General features: G+C 46.7%; 7 protein-coding genes across 7 annotated transcripts; 5 read left to right on the plus strand and 2 right to left on the minus strand.

Annotated features, from left to right (window-relative positions):
* Positions 1-186: 186 nt before the first annotated feature.
* Positions 187-1,795, minus strand: LCP9604111_8070 (uncharacterized protein; the record flags this gene model as incomplete). The annotated part of the gene is made up of 5 exons (XM_039076173.1): positions 187-352; positions 415-1,054; positions 1,108-1,237; positions 1,295-1,432; positions 1,487-1,795. The coding sequence occupies 5 exons, from the start codon at positions 1,793-1,795 to the stop codon at positions 187-189; spliced, it is 1,383 nt and encodes a 460-aa protein (XP_038925849.1).
* A 752-nt stretch (positions 1,796-2,547) lies between these two features.
* On the plus strand, positions 2,548-4,423 carry LCP9604111_8071 (uncharacterized protein; the record flags this gene model as incomplete). The annotated part of the gene is made up of 7 exons (XM_039076174.1): positions 2,548-3,172; positions 3,239-3,429; positions 3,479-3,606; positions 3,658-3,959; positions 4,017-4,123; positions 4,177-4,228; positions 4,284-4,423. The coding sequence occupies 7 exons, from the start codon at positions 2,548-2,550 to the stop codon at positions 4,421-4,423; spliced, it is 1,545 nt and encodes a 514-aa protein (XP_038925850.1).
* A 1,176-nt stretch (positions 4,424-5,599) lies between these two features.
* LCP9604111_8072 (uncharacterized protein) lies at positions 5,600-7,385 on the minus strand (the record flags this gene model as incomplete). Its single annotated transcript, XM_039076175.1, has 4 exons — positions 5,600-5,625; positions 5,681-6,216; positions 6,273-7,254; positions 7,313-7,385. 4 exons carry the CDS (start codon positions 7,383-7,385, stop codon positions 5,600-5,602), a joined length of 1,617 nt encoding a protein of 538 aa, XP_038925851.1.
* A 3,398-nt stretch (positions 7,386-10,783) lies between these two features.
* Positions 10,784-12,610, plus strand: LCP9604111_8073 (uncharacterized protein; the record flags this gene model as incomplete). The annotated part of the gene is made up of 8 exons (XM_039076176.1): positions 10,784-10,840; positions 10,896-11,028; positions 11,090-11,165; positions 11,216-11,297; positions 11,350-11,856; positions 11,917-12,086; positions 12,142-12,226; positions 12,290-12,610. 8 exons carry the CDS (start codon positions 10,784-10,786, stop codon positions 12,608-12,610), a joined length of 1,431 nt encoding a protein of 476 aa, XP_038925852.1.
* Positions 12,611-13,132: 522 nt separating this feature from the next.
* Positions 13,133-13,861, plus strand: LCP9604111_8074 (uncharacterized protein; the record flags this gene model as incomplete). The annotated part of the gene is made up of 1 exon (XM_039076177.1): positions 13,133-13,861. One exon carries the CDS (start codon positions 13,133-13,135, stop codon positions 13,859-13,861), a length of 729 nt encoding a protein of 242 aa, XP_038925853.1.
* Positions 13,862-14,021: 160 nt separating this feature from the next.
* On the plus strand, positions 14,022-14,715 carry LCP9604111_8075 (uncharacterized protein; the record flags this gene model as incomplete). Its single annotated transcript, XM_039076178.1, has 3 exons — positions 14,022-14,033; positions 14,084-14,108; positions 14,198-14,715. The coding sequence occupies 3 exons, from the start codon at positions 14,022-14,024 to the stop codon at positions 14,713-14,715; spliced, it is 555 nt and encodes a 184-aa protein (XP_038925854.1).
* Positions 14,716-14,775: 60 nt separating this feature from the next.
* LCP9604111_8076 (uncharacterized protein) lies at positions 14,776-15,850 on the plus strand (the record flags this gene model as incomplete). The annotated part of the gene is made up of 4 exons (XM_039076179.1): positions 14,776-14,939; positions 15,010-15,166; positions 15,309-15,373; positions 15,433-15,850. The coding sequence occupies 4 exons, from the start codon at positions 14,776-14,778 to the stop codon at positions 15,848-15,850; spliced, it is 804 nt and encodes a 267-aa protein (XP_038925855.1).
* Between the last annotated feature and the right edge of the window lie 291 nt (positions 15,851-16,141).

The raw sequence follows: 16,141 nt of genomic DNA on the forward strand, positions 1-16,141 counted from the left end.
CCGTATGTCGCAGTCAACCCCGGTGTACGGCAAAATGGGGCAATTTGACAATACGATTTCTGCCGTGCAGAATCCGAGCACGCCGCGGATGGAACAATACAATACCAGTGAAATTTATTCGCATAACCTTATCTAGATAACATGACAGATGGATGAAGCAGTAATAATAAAGAGAAACCACAACTTTCAAAGCTCAATGGGCTCAAAGGTAAGTTTGCATAGCATGTCCTTTGGCCGTGATGTCATCAACTGATCCGACATTTCCATCGATGCGTTCATGTCATCCGCAGGTCGGGTACGGAATCTTGAATAGACAGCATGCAGAAGAAGTCTCATTTCTGACATTGCGAGACTATGAGTAGCTTAGCAAAAAGTCAAGATCAATATCAATTAAAAGACGACACAAAGACACACAATTTACCAAGACATGTTCTGGCACCGGAACCGAACGCAAACATCAAACGTTGCCTCTCAACTTTCCCTTCAATCTCAAGCCAGCGCTCGGGGTTGAAAGCTTCCGAATCGGGAAAGATCGTCTGGTCCATTCGGTGGACTGTAAATGACTGAGCGCTGACAATTGTATGGCCTGGAACAAAGTGACCGTCAATGCATCGGCCACCATCAGGCACGTACCGAGGCAGAGACTGTGTTCCTGGAGCCCAAAGTCTCATTGTCTCTTGAACTATAGCATTTAGGTAGGGTAGGTCGATGAGTGTATCTCCATTTTCTAGGCTGTACATTCGCAACTCTTCGCACAGGCGTTGCATCTTTTTGCTATTGTGGGGTTGAGATATTTCCCACATTAGGAAACATAGTGCGTCGCCAGTTGTGTCAATACCCGCACCGATATGATCTAGGCATTCGGCCACCATGTTTCCCGTCCCTATCTCAGGGTACTGGAGTAGTCGTGTGGAAAGGGTGAAGACCGAATGAGGTTCTTTTCGAATGGATGCCCAAGCATATTCGTCGATCATTTCACCACCCTTCTGAGACCGTGTATCAAATCGGCTGTAGAAGCGATGCAACCAGGGTAGATAATGTCTGATTACCAAACCTTTAATATAATAAGTGTGCTGGATCATTTTACAATCTCCACGATATACGTACCAGGGCGGCTGTTATGATACGAGAGATGACGAACCATATCGTTGTCATTGCCTTCTTCGATAGACCTCGTGCCATATGGATCAAAAGCAATAGCACTGACACAATCCAGGGCGTAGCAATGTAGATATAACTGTAATGATAGATCAGTCTATGAGCAGAAATTGAGAAAGGACTGACACGAACATACATAGACATCTAAAGTTTTCTTTTCGGCACAAACCCTGGCAAATGCGTCTGCTCGATCACGCAGGAGCGCCTGTATCCCTGGCTGAAGGACTGCTGAGTTTGAGTACCGATCCGCTAGTCTCTTTTTTTTCTCGTTGTGCTGTAGCGGAGTTAACGATATATATTCTTCTCAATCTCCAAGTGCTTTACCAACTTCTTTCTTATCGAGGGCCGTGAAAAGATTCCTGTGAGGCCCATGTTGAAAAAGAGAGTATAACTCAGTCTTGGCGTAGCCACCTGCAGATGTATAAATCTCTTTTATCGCGGTCGCGCTGGCGAAAGATAGTTCATTTGGAGCTATGCGTACAGATTTCCCGTATTTCAAGTGCAAGTTGTGAATCCAAAGTCGTTTCGAGCCCCTGTACTCATGGTATACCAGAAAAAGAACACTCAGGTTGGTATACCATGGCCCTGGAATCTTGCTCAACGATGAAAACATCAGACGATATAGTAGCCAACCCATAAGGATGATCATGGAGATACATCCCAATGACTTGTATAGAAATGTATTGGAAAAAATGGGTTCCACTATAAAACCTGTGAAGATAGTCATCTTCTAGATGCTGCTGTTAGAAAATGTTCTACAATGCAAGAGAATAGAAGGGGCCGCAAAAGCTTTTGAGGATATCAAGTCCTCCCACTGTTCTAGGTGTCGAGGTCTAAGTGCAGATCCTAGCCACACTAAAAAGGGAAGCACATCCGACATGCAGTTGAACTGAAAAATTGCTAATATGCATGAATAGAGGGATACGTCCCTGCGCGATATGCGCTATCTACGACGTTGTATGAAGTCACTAAGCGCTGACTAAATAGGGTCTGTGCGCTCTTGTTCCACCCAATCATATCCCGTGGAATTATGCTTGGCAATCCAAAAGGGGAAGGCATTGGAGATGAACGTACATTGGGCGAGTCAACTACAATATACAGACGATCAAAGATATCGAGTCTCTCTTCATTTGAGAAATGGGATTCTGTTCAATTCTTTCTGTTCTCATCTCGTAACAAGAACGATATCAGCGAAATAAGTACAAGATAAGCTCTTATCTGTATCACTGCGTGTATCCAAGCCCCTGGATCGAAGTACAACATACGTCAGTGAATTAGCGAAAAAACAAAAGCCATTATATCTCCTAGGACTATGAGGCAGCATGAATGATTGTTCATCGCTCTAATTTTCTACTCTTTGCCTGTTCATAAATCTCTAACATTCTCATAATGAGTCAACACATGACGGACGCGCCTCCCTTGGATGAGCAGAAAAAGTCTCCTCGTCTTTCCACTTCCCCAGCTCACACCGATGAGCTGGATACCGATATACTACAGCTCGACCCTTACGGTATTCCATTATCACCTTCGCCGACGACAGATCCCCTAGACCCACTGAACTGGTCTAAATCACAGAAGAGCCTTATTTTGTTTATAGCATGTTATTCGGGATTTCTATCCGTGTATATGACCGGAACACCTATCGCATCGTTCTCTTTACTTGAAGAGCAATTCAATGCTTCCTATTCTATGGTCAATTGGACAATCGCCATTCCTTCCTTAGGCTTGATGATCGGTCCGCTCTTGTTCTCCGCCCTGGGTGATCGCTGGGGTCGCCGGCCCATCCTCATCGGTACATGCGCCCTCACAATTCTTGCGACAGGTTGTACAACAATCAGATCTATAGGACTTGGAGGATACATGGTCACTCGCCTTATACAGGGCATCGGTGCTGGTCCGTCCATTGTCGGTGGGCTAAGTATCATCCGCGACATTTCGTTTGAGCACGAGCGTGGGTTTATGATTGGCCTCTGGGTTATGGGACTTGATATCGGAGGTACTATGGGCTGCCTAGGTATGTCCCGCGATTATGGCGCTTGACAACGTAGCTTTGTGAAATACTGCTAACAATTCGGTCTAGTTGGAGGCTTTACAGCTTTAGCCAACCAATACTGGGCTGGTTACCATGTTATAATTGCCTATGGCGTCTTGCTAATTCTGGAAGTCTTTTTCCTGCCAGAAACGCTGTTTCCTCGCGATCTGATTTTGGACCGAATCAGAAATGAGCAATCATTTGCCGATATCAACCGAACGAAGATGATCAAACCTTGGGTAAGTAGGGCCCAAATTCCCTCATGCATCATAATCTAACACAAACCAGAATGCGATCGAAATTCCTGGTGTAGCTCATCCCCGCCCAGAACAAGGAATCATAAGATTTTGCAAGATGTGGTCGCATCCCAGGCTGGTCCTCGGCGTTTTGCCTTATGTTTTCTGCCTGTACTGGTGGTAAGATAGATGGCATTTAGACACCTTGAGTCCATACTTACGCCTGAATAGGGTCTTGTCCTTCATGACCATGGTGCCTGCCGCATACTCCAGTTATCAGCCTGAAATCCAGGGACTTCTTTTCTCTGGTCTTATAGTTGGAACAATTGCAGCCGAGCTCTTGACTTCCGGTAGGCTTAGCGACATGATTTGCTCCCGCTTGGCGACAGCAAATAACAACATCCGAACTCCCGAAATGCGACTCTACCTGATGTATCCGGGTGTGGTCCTTGCATCGGTAGGAACAATTATTTGGGGCCTTTCAATCGATCGCCAATGGCACTGGATCACAGGCCAAGTCGCTTTCTTTCTATGTGAGAATATAGCGGACAATGTGTATTGAAACGATGACTGATATTTACTTTACTTAGTCTCTGCTGGAATGCAAATTGGAAATTGCGCCGTCTCGACCTACATTTTCGATTGCTACCCGGAACATATTACCGAGATTATGACATTCTACGCCGTCGTATTGAACGTATGTTAATTTGCAATCTGTGACAAGGAGCACTCCAGTACTAACAGCGACAGTTTTCTGCCTTTGTCGAGCCATGGTTCATTAATTATTGGGTTGAAGCCGTCGGTAAATATATCCCACTATCACATTGCATGCATTCGTTGGCTCACAAATATTCCAGGCTATACTTGGTGTTTTGTCACGCAGGGATTAATTGTACTACTCCTTGGTCCGATTTATATGGGGCTACAGAGGTACGGTTCAACTTTGGCGAAGGAAATGGTTTTTTCTGAAGACGAAGTTATAAATTTACCAGTGTAAAGTCATTTCCATCTCAATATGCAAGGAAGTCTTGGTTTATGGAGTCTGCTGATGTGGTCAGTATGGATAGAAGGAAACTGTAGGTATAGAAGATACTGATTTGCACTTACCCGATGATATTCTTAGCCAGTGTCTTTCCATGTTCTGAGGTGCTACCATCATGCTTTGATTCCGTGTTGATTGATAATGAAGAAGAAGAAGTTGTTTGATATCCTGACGAATATCCCACACAACCGGCGAGTTGAGCTGTCACACCTATGATCGAAGAGGGCGCAGATGTATCCTTGGTGATAGAGAAAATCGTTCCCATAGGCAAGTATATCAACCGAATAAGGCTTCCCGATGGTAAATGCCTCATGTATGTCGTGCCGATGTTCAATAGTATTGCGGTAAGTTTAGTCCTTACTTCTCGCTGCGGCATGCTGACCTTCTATGCTGAAAGCCATCAAGTCCTGCCCTCATGGTCAGCATCAAATTCATGCCAATTAAGAGCTCTGCTAGGCTTTTATGGTCAGGTTTAGATGGCCTATCTTGCGGATCCCTATTTATCACGAGAGCCATCGTAGTAAAGTGGATCGAGGCACATCAAATATGCGAGCACCAAGGGTGATCGTAGCTATTTCGTGTTTTTAAATAGCCCAGACAGCCAGTAAGATCCTACCCTCCTGCTCAGCTGAATTTCTTGGGGTTTGGGAGTGAATTGGTGGCATGATGGGTGGTTGAATTGACCAAGTGCTAATTCATGGACGCGTTTCGGGGAGGATGGCGACTCGCTTACCGACTAGTCGTGCGTTTCCGTTGCCCTAATGATGGATCAAAACGCGGAGGAAAGAACCCATCAGCAATAACGTGGGCCATATAAATCATAGTTACGATCTACCAATTTTGTATCTAATTATGATGTCGTCCGGTACATATTGGTTTCCAGGCGGCCCGTTATTGTGGGTGAAACAGACAGCTAAAGGTAGCCATCGCTGATCTCTCGTTATAGAGTTGTTCATATCATTTCAAAAATTACCAAAAATTAAGTTCCTAAAAGCTGGAAATATATATGATCAGAATTTCATCTCTTGCTAAGCTTGCTCCGAAAGATTATATCACGGCTATGACCTCTTTTATTGACAACAATTCATTTCTAAGAATATTGAGGTGGAGGCATTGCAACAGGCTTGTTATTCACCACTGGTCGCCTGCGGCTGCGCCTACAGGAAAAAATCAAGCATCCAAGTATAAGCAGCAATAAAGCCCCACCAATACCAGCAGAAAGCCCAATAACCAACGGAAGATGATTTTGAACCCAGGATGATACATCGTTACTTGGTTGGCCATTTCCCGAGATCCTGCCCCCAGTGTTGCCATTGTTATCAGTGTTGGCAGTATTACCAGAACCGCCATTATTTGTCTGATCACATCCATCTCCTGATCGCAACTGGCATGTCACAGAGTCGCAGCAGCGAGACTCTTGTTCGCTACAGGCACCATTTCCACAGTCGCATGTCTCGCCGGTTTCGACGATACCGTTGCCGCATTGCTCGTTAGTACCAGTTGTATTGCCGGTATAAGAGTCCACCAAGCAGCGTCCATCAACTTGCCCAGAGCCAAGCCTTGAACAGACGTTTCCGATTGTGCAGGGCGAAAAGCGCGTAATGCCAGATTCAGATACGGGGCTCATGAGGTACTGTCCATCAGCATCACAGGTATTCGACGAGAGGGGGCAGCACTGTGTCGAGTCACTTCCACAGGTGCTCGAATCGCAGTCGTGGACTGCTCCGAATGTATGCGCCGACTCGTGACTGATCCTGTCAGCTAAAATTTCACCACCTTATGGCTAACTGGTATTGTGGCTTACGCAAAGACCTGCCACTCGTTCTGCGTTCGGGCAACGACATTGGTAGCTCCACTATCACCAGACCCAGATCCCGTGTTGCACAGTGCTGCAACCCATGACACGCCAACCTCTCCAGCAGAACCCGAACACCCAGTCAACAAGGTCCAGTATGCATTTTCATCATCCACGGAGCTTCTCCATGTTGAAAAGTCTTGAAGGCGCGTGTTGAGATCTCCCCGAGAGCATGGTACATTCCATGCAGTCGTACCAGAGGTATTGTCCGGGCATTCAGAGTCACTAATTGTCAAATTTTGTATAGCAAGAGAGATATTGAAACTGTTCTCAAACACCACAGAGGCAGTGTTGACCATATTCAAGATATAGCGATAGGCAGAATCGGAGGAGTTGAAGCCTGCAGTGTAAGTGCAATCCGTCATAATGCCAACGTTGGCAATCTTTCGCGTATTTGGACAACCGTAAGTACTGCCGATCGTTGATGTGAGATCCTCGTTGCTCCAAGGATCCCAGCTCTGTCGTTTACACAAGTGTGTCTCGGGTGAAGTTGAGCAGATCGGAGAGAGTGTCGATTCCTGTTCGCGGGCTACGATCGCAGTAGATCCATCATCGAGCATCTCAAACTCTATGGCGTATTGCGAGCCCATCATTGTGAATGCTCCATCGAAGAGCAGGCTATCTCCTTCCTGGATCACGGTAAGCCGTGCCCATCCGACGTTATCCTGACTTCGACTATAGGGGTCCTGCATCCACACTGTTCCTTTTGTAAACCGAACGTGAGCCCCCGAAAGCGCACCTGTCTCGTTAGCTTGGCCATGGAGCCCAGGATACCGAATCTGCACGTCTTGTGATAAGAGATCATCGTTGTTTTCTAGAATGAAGTTGATGGTTTGGTTGCATGTCTCAATCCCAGCTGTGATACTGAACTTCTTCGTGGCATTCAAGGGAGAGAGGACGGGGTCGATAAAATGAACTGACACTGGATCACCTGTAAGAAACAGTCAGACATATGTTCAGCTTACACTTGAGAAACATCGTATACTTACATCCAACAGCCAATATCGACACAAACCATGCATGCAAGGCCAGAAAAGTGAAGGACAAGGTCGGCTTCTTCATCCTAGATATTATACTTCGTCTTATTGTCCAAAGTATAATCAATCTCCCTGTAAGCAGTAATATGTAGGATTATATAGAATTAACGTCGACATGTACGAATCTCCAGCCCCACCGCCAGGTATCTCATCACCTGTGGTGTCTCTGCTGTGGCCAAGATATAATAAGCAAAGACCCATACCTAACGAGTATCAATTGACCAAAGCATTTCAACCGAGCCTGTGTCAGCACCCCAGAACTAAGCAAAAGACCTTTGCCAAGTATGAAGAAAGCGAATACATGGACGCGTGGCTAGAATAAGACCCACATAAGACCCATGGATGACCGATATTTGGCTGCCTGGGATCTGATCTAAACGAGAACGAAATTTGCACGCTGACCTTTCAAAGTGTGCATTTGTAAGCCTAGTGTAGGATTTATCGTGAGTTCGACTCTGTGGTATGATGAACACAATCCGCTGTGGAGATCTTGGCCTGTCAGCCACCTGCATCAATACTAGGTCATCGTGGATTGTTGCTGCCTTCCTCAGTCACAATGGAGATCTTTCTTTGGGTTCTAGAAAACGTCAAGATAAGCTGAACCCTTCGGATGATGACGATCTGTGGGTCTGTCGCAAAGTGTCGATTAGTCGAGAATCTCGTTCAATTTGACAGACCAAAGTAGCTGGGCTTGTCCGGACGCTAATGAATTGTCTTGGAATGAAAACAGAAGCAGTGATCTGAGGCCAGGCAAATAAATGAAAGCCTATGGATTAGGAAATGCTTGATTATTTGGCATTCAAATTGTAATATTGCACAATGTTATGTGAGAACAGTCCAGGGTTACCTAGGGATCCCATTTCGAATCATTGAGACACTTTGCCAAGCATCTCCGCTGTCAGCATCTTCGGCAAACGGTACTTAACTCCATGCCAAGCCCCACAGCCACGATCATCTCAATCCTGATCTAGACCTAGCCGGCTTGAGTTCTGGAATCTTAATGTTAGTACCGTGGGATCTATATGGTACTAGGTGGCAGAATACCTAGATCTAACTAGAAGATCACCTGACCTATTAACGTATTTTGTCAGAACGAGAAATAACTAGTTACACCAGTTATCCTTCCTAAGTAAGGTGTGCACCTTTTTGGTCTAGTGGTAACATGCGGTGTTTTTTCCTCCGACATATTTCACAAGCGAGTGGGCCACCCATAACACCATAGCAAATGCCTTATTTTACAATCTTATATCTCAACAACGGTGAGTTATAAGGGGTTTTTCCTTACAGCTCAATGATTTTTAGGTGACACGCAGCCTTTGTGAAATGGCGCAAGGAATTTGGAACTGAAGAGTTCTATAATAACTTGGAAATCCAAAGCTACGAAGAATCAAAGATGGTATGGTCGCCCAATTTTTTCTATTTTCTATTCCACATTCCTGTGGCTAATACATCATAGTACCCGCAATGGATTGGGAGACGAGATCATGATGGTCAGCCGATTTGCTGTCAAAAACTTCACCAAGAAAAATCCGGATGAGTATCTCGGGAAAATTAACTCTTGCGAGTCAACAAACAAATACTGCAAGTCGAGTGCCCCGGGCTATGTCCTCCATTTCCACGCCCTATAAGATAATCTGATAAGATTTGTCACAGTCTCGGAACTCCCAAGACCAAACGAAAACATCCCCGTGTCTGCGTCAACACATGAAGAAGAGCCGTGTATTCGTAAATTTGGTTGCAGATGGTGAATTCCCCGACTTGGCCGGCGTTAAGCATCTCTTGTACCCTTGGAAGAAATCTGGGCGGTAAATTATTGTCTCTGTGTATCATTCGAAGCAAAGCAGACTCCATACTTTGGCCTTCCAATTCAAAATCACTTGGGGACAAAATCGAGTTTTGCGGTGTAACATCAAGCTTGCGTCGGTCGAAAGCTACAGCTCCAATATGGCGAAACATATCCAGGACTTCATTGTAACAAGCCACATGATCGTCCAAAAAGGCTTGAGAGGATAGTTACTGGTCGTCCTTCGGCTCTAGCGCCTCAAATCCTTTAGCTGTAAGCATTGCAATAGCTTCTAGCAACTGATAGCGCTTTGTCAGGTATTCGATTTGAGATTCTTTTCCTGCAAATTCTGTAGCGCTTATAATAGAAAAGGCCGCCTTTACGCCTCGGAGGTGGGCTCTCCAAGATATATAGTCGTCACCCTCATGGCAAAGAGAGCACAGACATAGTATCAAACTAGATGCCATAAGGGGAAGACCTGACCGAAGCTGAAGAGAAATCTCCCCTTGAAGATCACGTACACTTTTGGTTTCGAGTTGAATCATCTGGCGTCGGAAATGTCGTTTTTCGACTTCGTCTGTGGTACGAGAGGCTTGGTGACCAGCAGCGAAGGCCAACAGAGAATAAAGCAGAGCGTTACTTGCGGATGACAAAGGCATTAACACATTGCAGGCTTCATGCTGCATCTGTGGGTGACACGAAATCATAACCGATGCTTGGCAGGTGAAATATTGGATGAGATCCCGCTGATCTGGTGCGACATCTGGGAACTGGTTCATGTCCATTCCGGGCAGTTGTAGTAAACCAGCAATGTAATCAAACCAGATAAGCATCAACCAATAGGAGGATAATCCCACATGTCTCGCGGATTAATCTTCTGAAATTCGTGGGCTGACTAACGTACCCTTAAGCATCCATGGATCCATGGATAGAAGTACTTTTACTACTCCGTAGGTAATCATATGTTGGAATCCACTGGTCATATTCAATTGCTTCCAGACTGTGCCTTTACATAACATAAGTCATAATGAAGCCTTGTAAGTCTGCATTAGTTGAAGTGAACAGATTTTGGGGGAGAATTAGTAGTAGTGAGTAGGAGTTCGAAACCCCCAGCCAGAACCATGTTGGCCTACTAGGCTTAGTTCGCTACACCGGCAGCACAGCCCTCAGAATGTAAGACGTAGATGCGGATGGAGCCTTGGAGTCATCGACGTTGTTGATCGAGCTTCCACCAACTACTGCGGAGGCAGGAAGGGAAAACTGTTGGCACGCCGCACTGGATGTGACGCTGCACTGGATGTGACGCTGCACTGGATGTGACGCTGCACTGGATGTGACGCTTAACGTGGGTGTTCAGTGTCTAAGTTTCAAAATACGCGGACTGTATTAAGCGGTATATTACAAAGGCGGAAACTCCAGCGGTGAAGACAGTAAGTATCACCGAGGGTTTCAAATGTGGCCCGTTTAGGCTACCGTAGTTGGCCACAATTAGCCGTTTAGCCATCGGAGACGGCCTCCTACCCCGAAAAATTAAACTATGGGGCACGGTTGGGGAATTGTGTATATCTTGAAACTGCTTTCCCCGGATTTTAGCTACCCCAGATTGCTGCACTTCTCCGTCCCTAACCTCGATACCCCTAATGCAGAACCACAAGAGTCCAGCAGATATGGTGGAAGATGTGGAGATAGGGATGAAGGTATACACTACATCCTTACCCCTGATATCTGTATCTTAACTAATCATAACTGTAGAATGGAAGTCCTTCCCCGGCGATCGAGGTCGACTTCGAGCAAGAAAAGTCCCTCATTCGCAAGCAAGATCTTCGAATTCTACCCCTATGCGCTGGAATTTATCTACTTTGTTACCTTGACCGTTCCAATGTTGGTATGTTTGGATTCAGTATGCCAATTAGCCAGCGCCAGTACTGACAAGTCGATCAAAACAGGCAATGCGAAGACTCTCAACTCAGGCACAGGCAATGATTTGCTCGACGAAACGAATATGACAGACCACCAATACATGTGAGGCAATGCGACTTCCCATACTTCGCGGCACTTCTGACTTAAACTAGCATCGCTCTAATGGTGTTCTTGATCGCCTACGGTCTCTTTGAAGTCCCTTCCAACTATTTCCTCAAGAAATTGAAACCAAGTGTTAGTAACCGTCCCATGTGGTTTACCAACTTAAGCTAATTGCAAATTATAGCGCTGGATTGCGTTCCTCATGTTCTCCTGGGGCGCAGTCACCATGGGCCTTGGAGGTGCCCAGAATTTCGCACAAGTCGCAGGAGTTCGTTTTCTCCTCGGGGTGCTTGAAGCTGGCCTATTCCCTGGACTAGTATTTTACCTCACATTTTGGTATAAAGTGTCGGAACGATCATTGAGAGTCGCGTTTATCTTGGCTTCTGCCACCTTGGCAGGCGCGTTTGGAGGAGCCATTGCATACGGAGTCGGGCATATGAATGGTGTAAGGGGTCTTTCCGCCTGGAGATGGCTCTTTATCATTGAAGGCGCGCCTTCGTGCGCATCTGCAATCCTTGTTTGGTTCTTTCTTCCAGATTACCCAGAGACTTGTGGTTTCTTAACTGCGGAGGACAAGGCACTGGCTAAACAGCGACTCGCCGTGGAAGGAGGCCAGGGTGCGGCCAAAGCAATGACCTGGAGTGAAGCCAAGGCAGTGTTGACAGAATGGCGACTTTATGCCCATTATCTGGTATGTATAAGGTGTCTTCGGGGGAAACCGTTGGATTCATTCGTTGACTGATATTTTTAGGTATACTTTTCCATTTCCGTGCCATTTTCTAGTCTGTCACTTTTCACACCAACCATCACCGCCGGTTTGGGTTATGAAAATCTACAGGCTCAGTTGATGACGGTTCCTCCATATGCCGTTGCATATGTAGTAACTCTTGCGGTCTCCTGGTCTGCAGACTACTTCAATGCGTTCGTTCCCCCTCTTCAGGCCCCCAATCAATTGGCATCGCTAATCAAGATACAGTCGCGGTATGCATTCTGCTATCTTCTCATTTATTGGTGCTATGGGTTTCTTAGCTTCCGCTGTCCTTCCTGCAGACGCTTATCTGGTGAGCAATTTCTGATCTACGCACAACACTGTAAACGAATATATGTTAACATCAGCTCACCAGCACCGCTATGGATGCTTGATTGTCGCTACCTCGGGTGCATTCTCATGCATTCCTCCTCTTCTGGGCTGGCTGTCTTCCAATCTCCGCTCAACGGCTGGAATTGGTTTGGCCATTGCGATGAATATTTCCTTCGGAGCGCCTGGTCAAATCGTAGGTGTCTGGATCTACAAGTCCAATCAAGCCAAGAAAGGCTTCCCTACTGGCCACTGGACCAACGCAGCGCTCCTGCTGCTTGCTTGTTCCGTATGTGTTTCTTTGAGACTGTATTACGGGTGGATGAACCGGCGGTTGGCCCAAGGCCAGATCAGATATGTCTACTGAGATATTATAATCTGTTTGAATATATTCCGGCATAATCTCGATATTTTCAGTAGCATGATATCCCTGTGATCAGTAAATCGTGAGCAAGTCACCAATTCGGACAATTATCGGCAATCGGAATGCCATCCTGGGACTTTTTTTTCTCAAGATCTTTTCCATATCATGTCTATATTCAGCCTCTTTAAACTTCATTCTCCAAGACTAAGACTAACCGCTAACTTTGGGGAAGAATAGTTCTATTGGCCCTGCACGTATATGTCTATTGCGCTGAAGGTCGTAATAAGGCTACGTCACATTAGCGTCAGGTGGTCCTCGGGGACGATTCTTAATGCCTACAGTCAATATGGGAATGTTTCTTCTTTCACACTAACACGGGACGGTATTATTGCGGCTATCATGTCCTCGAACACAAAGTCTGAGCTAGACACCGAGAGCTCTAGCAGCAGCTTTCTCGGTGATCTAGGACCCCCGATCAGAAGGTATCCGTACAAGGGAACTAAACAATTTCTAGAAACTGTAAAGATGGAACTAAATCGCCAACAAGAGGAATTTGAGGCCAGTGAATGGGTGCTCTTCACCAAGGTTAATAAGCAGGCCTTCAGTCGCGACTTCCTAAACTCGGACGATAGTATCCTTCAGCGTTGCTGGAATTCTTACGACTCTTCCCAACACCTTCTCCTTGTCAAAATGGCAGTCTCACGCGCTCATGAAGTTACGGCACACTTATTTGAAAGGCTCTTCTTTGATTGCCTCAAGCCAATGGAACTCGATTATAGTCTTCGAAGCTTTGGAGCCGCTACTTGCAAAGCAGAGAATGGCTCTGCTAAACAGCCAGACTGTCAATTTTTACCAAAAAGACTTCCTCGAGCTCGGACGAAGAAATGGCCCTCGCTTGTCATAGAAACGGGCTTTTCAGAGTCGCCCAGCAAATTGATGTCAGATGCTCGGTTCTGGTTTTCCCAATCCAACGGCGATGTTCAAATGGTCATTACAATTAAGATCAGTCGGAGCTCGCCCAACATCGTGCTAGAGTTATGGGAACTTGTGAACGATATGGTCAAACGTCAGCAAATCGTTACAATCAGCAAAGGCGAGAACAATCGTGTCTACCTCAGTGGCCAGCCGCTTATTATCAGCTTCGAAAAGCTCTTTCTTCGCCCGCCGAGCATCCCAAAAGAAACTGACATCAGCCTTAGCGGCGCTATGTTGAGGATGATTGCTGAGGAGGTCTGGGAAGAGCAAGAATTTTGACCATCGAGTGGTACGAGATGGTCTATCATAATGCTATGCTCATGTTGTACCACCGCTGCTCTCGTGGGAGGAGCCACAGTCGCAGGATATCTGAATGCCAAATTTCATATTCAGAAGGATGTATCAAATTTGGTCACGATGAAGCACGCTGAACGACAATATGCCAATGCCGGTATGTTCACATACTATCCGACAATTGTAAACCATACTGATCAGCTTTAGTTCGTCAAAACCAAGGAAATCCATGGTTCGTCCTACTGCAGACTGTGAAGTAATACCCCGGCATGGACTGTGTCTGGACTCGCGAGAGACCATACACCTACCGAGAAATCCAAGACCAAGCCTGCCAATACGCCCATTTCTTCTTATCACAGGGCGTGAAGAAAGGTGACCTCGTTGCCCTTTACCTCCAGAACAGCAACGAGTACATTTTCGCATGGATCGGCCTCTGGAGCATTGGCTGTGCCCCGGCCGCGATCAATTACAATCTCACTGGCGACGCATTGCTGCACTGTCTGAAGATCAGTGGCGCGAATATTCTGCTCGTCGACGAAGATGCCGACTGTCGTGCCCGCGTCGATGAAAGCAACGACGCTATTACACACAATCTGGGAATGAAGTCGATGACCCTGGACAGCTCGCTAAAGGCGCATATCAACACTTTCCCAATAACCCTCCCACCCAAGGAACTGAGCAAACATGTGACCAGCGACTTCCCAGCGATCCTCCTACACACCTCCGGCACCACGGGTATGCCCAAGGGCTGTGCGTTCACAATGTCCAGACTATATACCACTCTCTTCATCCGACGTGCCCTGATGGGAGACACGCCCGGCCCAGACGGCGATCGCTGATACAGCTGCATGCCTTTGTACCACAGCACAGCAGCCGTCGCCGTAATCGCATGTCTAGTAATGGGCGTGAGCGTCGCCATCGCACCCAAGTTCAGCGTGAGTAGATTCTGGACCGATGCCCGCGACTTGGAGTCGACTATTTTCATCTATGTCAGAGAGACAGCGCATTACCTGCTCGTGCCGCCCCCATCACCCCAGGACCGAAACCACAAGGTCCGCTGTATGTACGGCAACGGTCTGCGGCCGGATATCCGGGAGCGGTTTAGAGTCGCTGAAGTCGGGGAGTTCTTTAAGCGGTCCTTTCACGTCTGGAATTTTTGGTCACCACGGTTTGATCATGCGGGGTATACTGTATAATGTCTTCGTTCCTGTTGCTATTGACCCAGAGACTGGGGATATTCTGCGCGATTCTAATACTGGCTTTGCGCTTCGCGCGCCTTATGAGCAGGGGGTGAGATTATCGTCAATGTTCCTGGTGAAAAGGCTTTCCAGGGGTACTGGCGCAATGACGAGGCGACCAATAAGAAATTCCTGCGCGACGCCTTCAAGAAGGGGATCTCTATTATCGATCTGGAGATGCTCTGCGTCGGCAGAGTGATGGCCGTTGGTACTTCCTCGACCGACTTGGGGATACCTTCCGCTGGAAGAGCGAGAACGTGTGAGTTGAAATCACCTGAGGGAATACAAGCAAAGCTAATCAAAGCATTCATGGACTAGAGCAACCGCGGAAGTTTCAGAGGTCCTAGGCCACTTCCCTGGTATTACCGAGGCGAACGTCTACGGCGTCCGTCTTCCCAATTACGAAGGACGGGCTGGGTGTGCAGCTATTCAGATTAGCCCGGACGCCCGACAGACATTTGACAACACAGCGCTTCCGAGATTCGTACGCTCCAAGCTGCCTAAATATGCTATTCCGTTGTTCCTTCGCATCGTCGAGAATCCCACGCACATCCACAATCATAAGCAGAACAAGGTACCGCTTCGGGATGAGAGTGTTGGTATTGCTTTGCTTGGAACTAAAGCCCCCGAGGGTAAGGATGACCACTTCTTGTGGATTGCACCTGGTGATAAGAGCTATTCGCCGTATGGACAGAGAGAGTGGGAGCAATTGTCGACTGGGAGTATTCGTTTGTGAGCCGAGGCAGATGCAGATTCTGGATAGGATTACATATTTGCTTTGCGTTTTTAAGACGACCAGTTCTATTTTATCTTAGCTAGACATGGAGATAATGCATATATCAGCATTCTGTTCGTTATATTGACATTGTTTATTCAATCAAGCGAGTTTCCTAAATTGCAACTTGATACTCCTCGGCTCTCGGTCTTCTTCCGATCCATATGCAGGCCGAGCTCCTTACGACCGCCAACACACAGTCTGTGGAGACTGGTCCAAGGCTACAGGGAATATGGCCATCTCTCGAAAGTC

This window comes from Penicillium roqueforti, assembly GCF_015533775.1.
Source record: "Penicillium roqueforti strain LCP96 04111 chromosome Unknown scaffold_29, whole genome shotgun sequence".
NCBI lineage: Eukaryota > Fungi > Ascomycota > Eurotiomycetes > Eurotiales > Aspergillaceae > Penicillium > Penicillium roqueforti.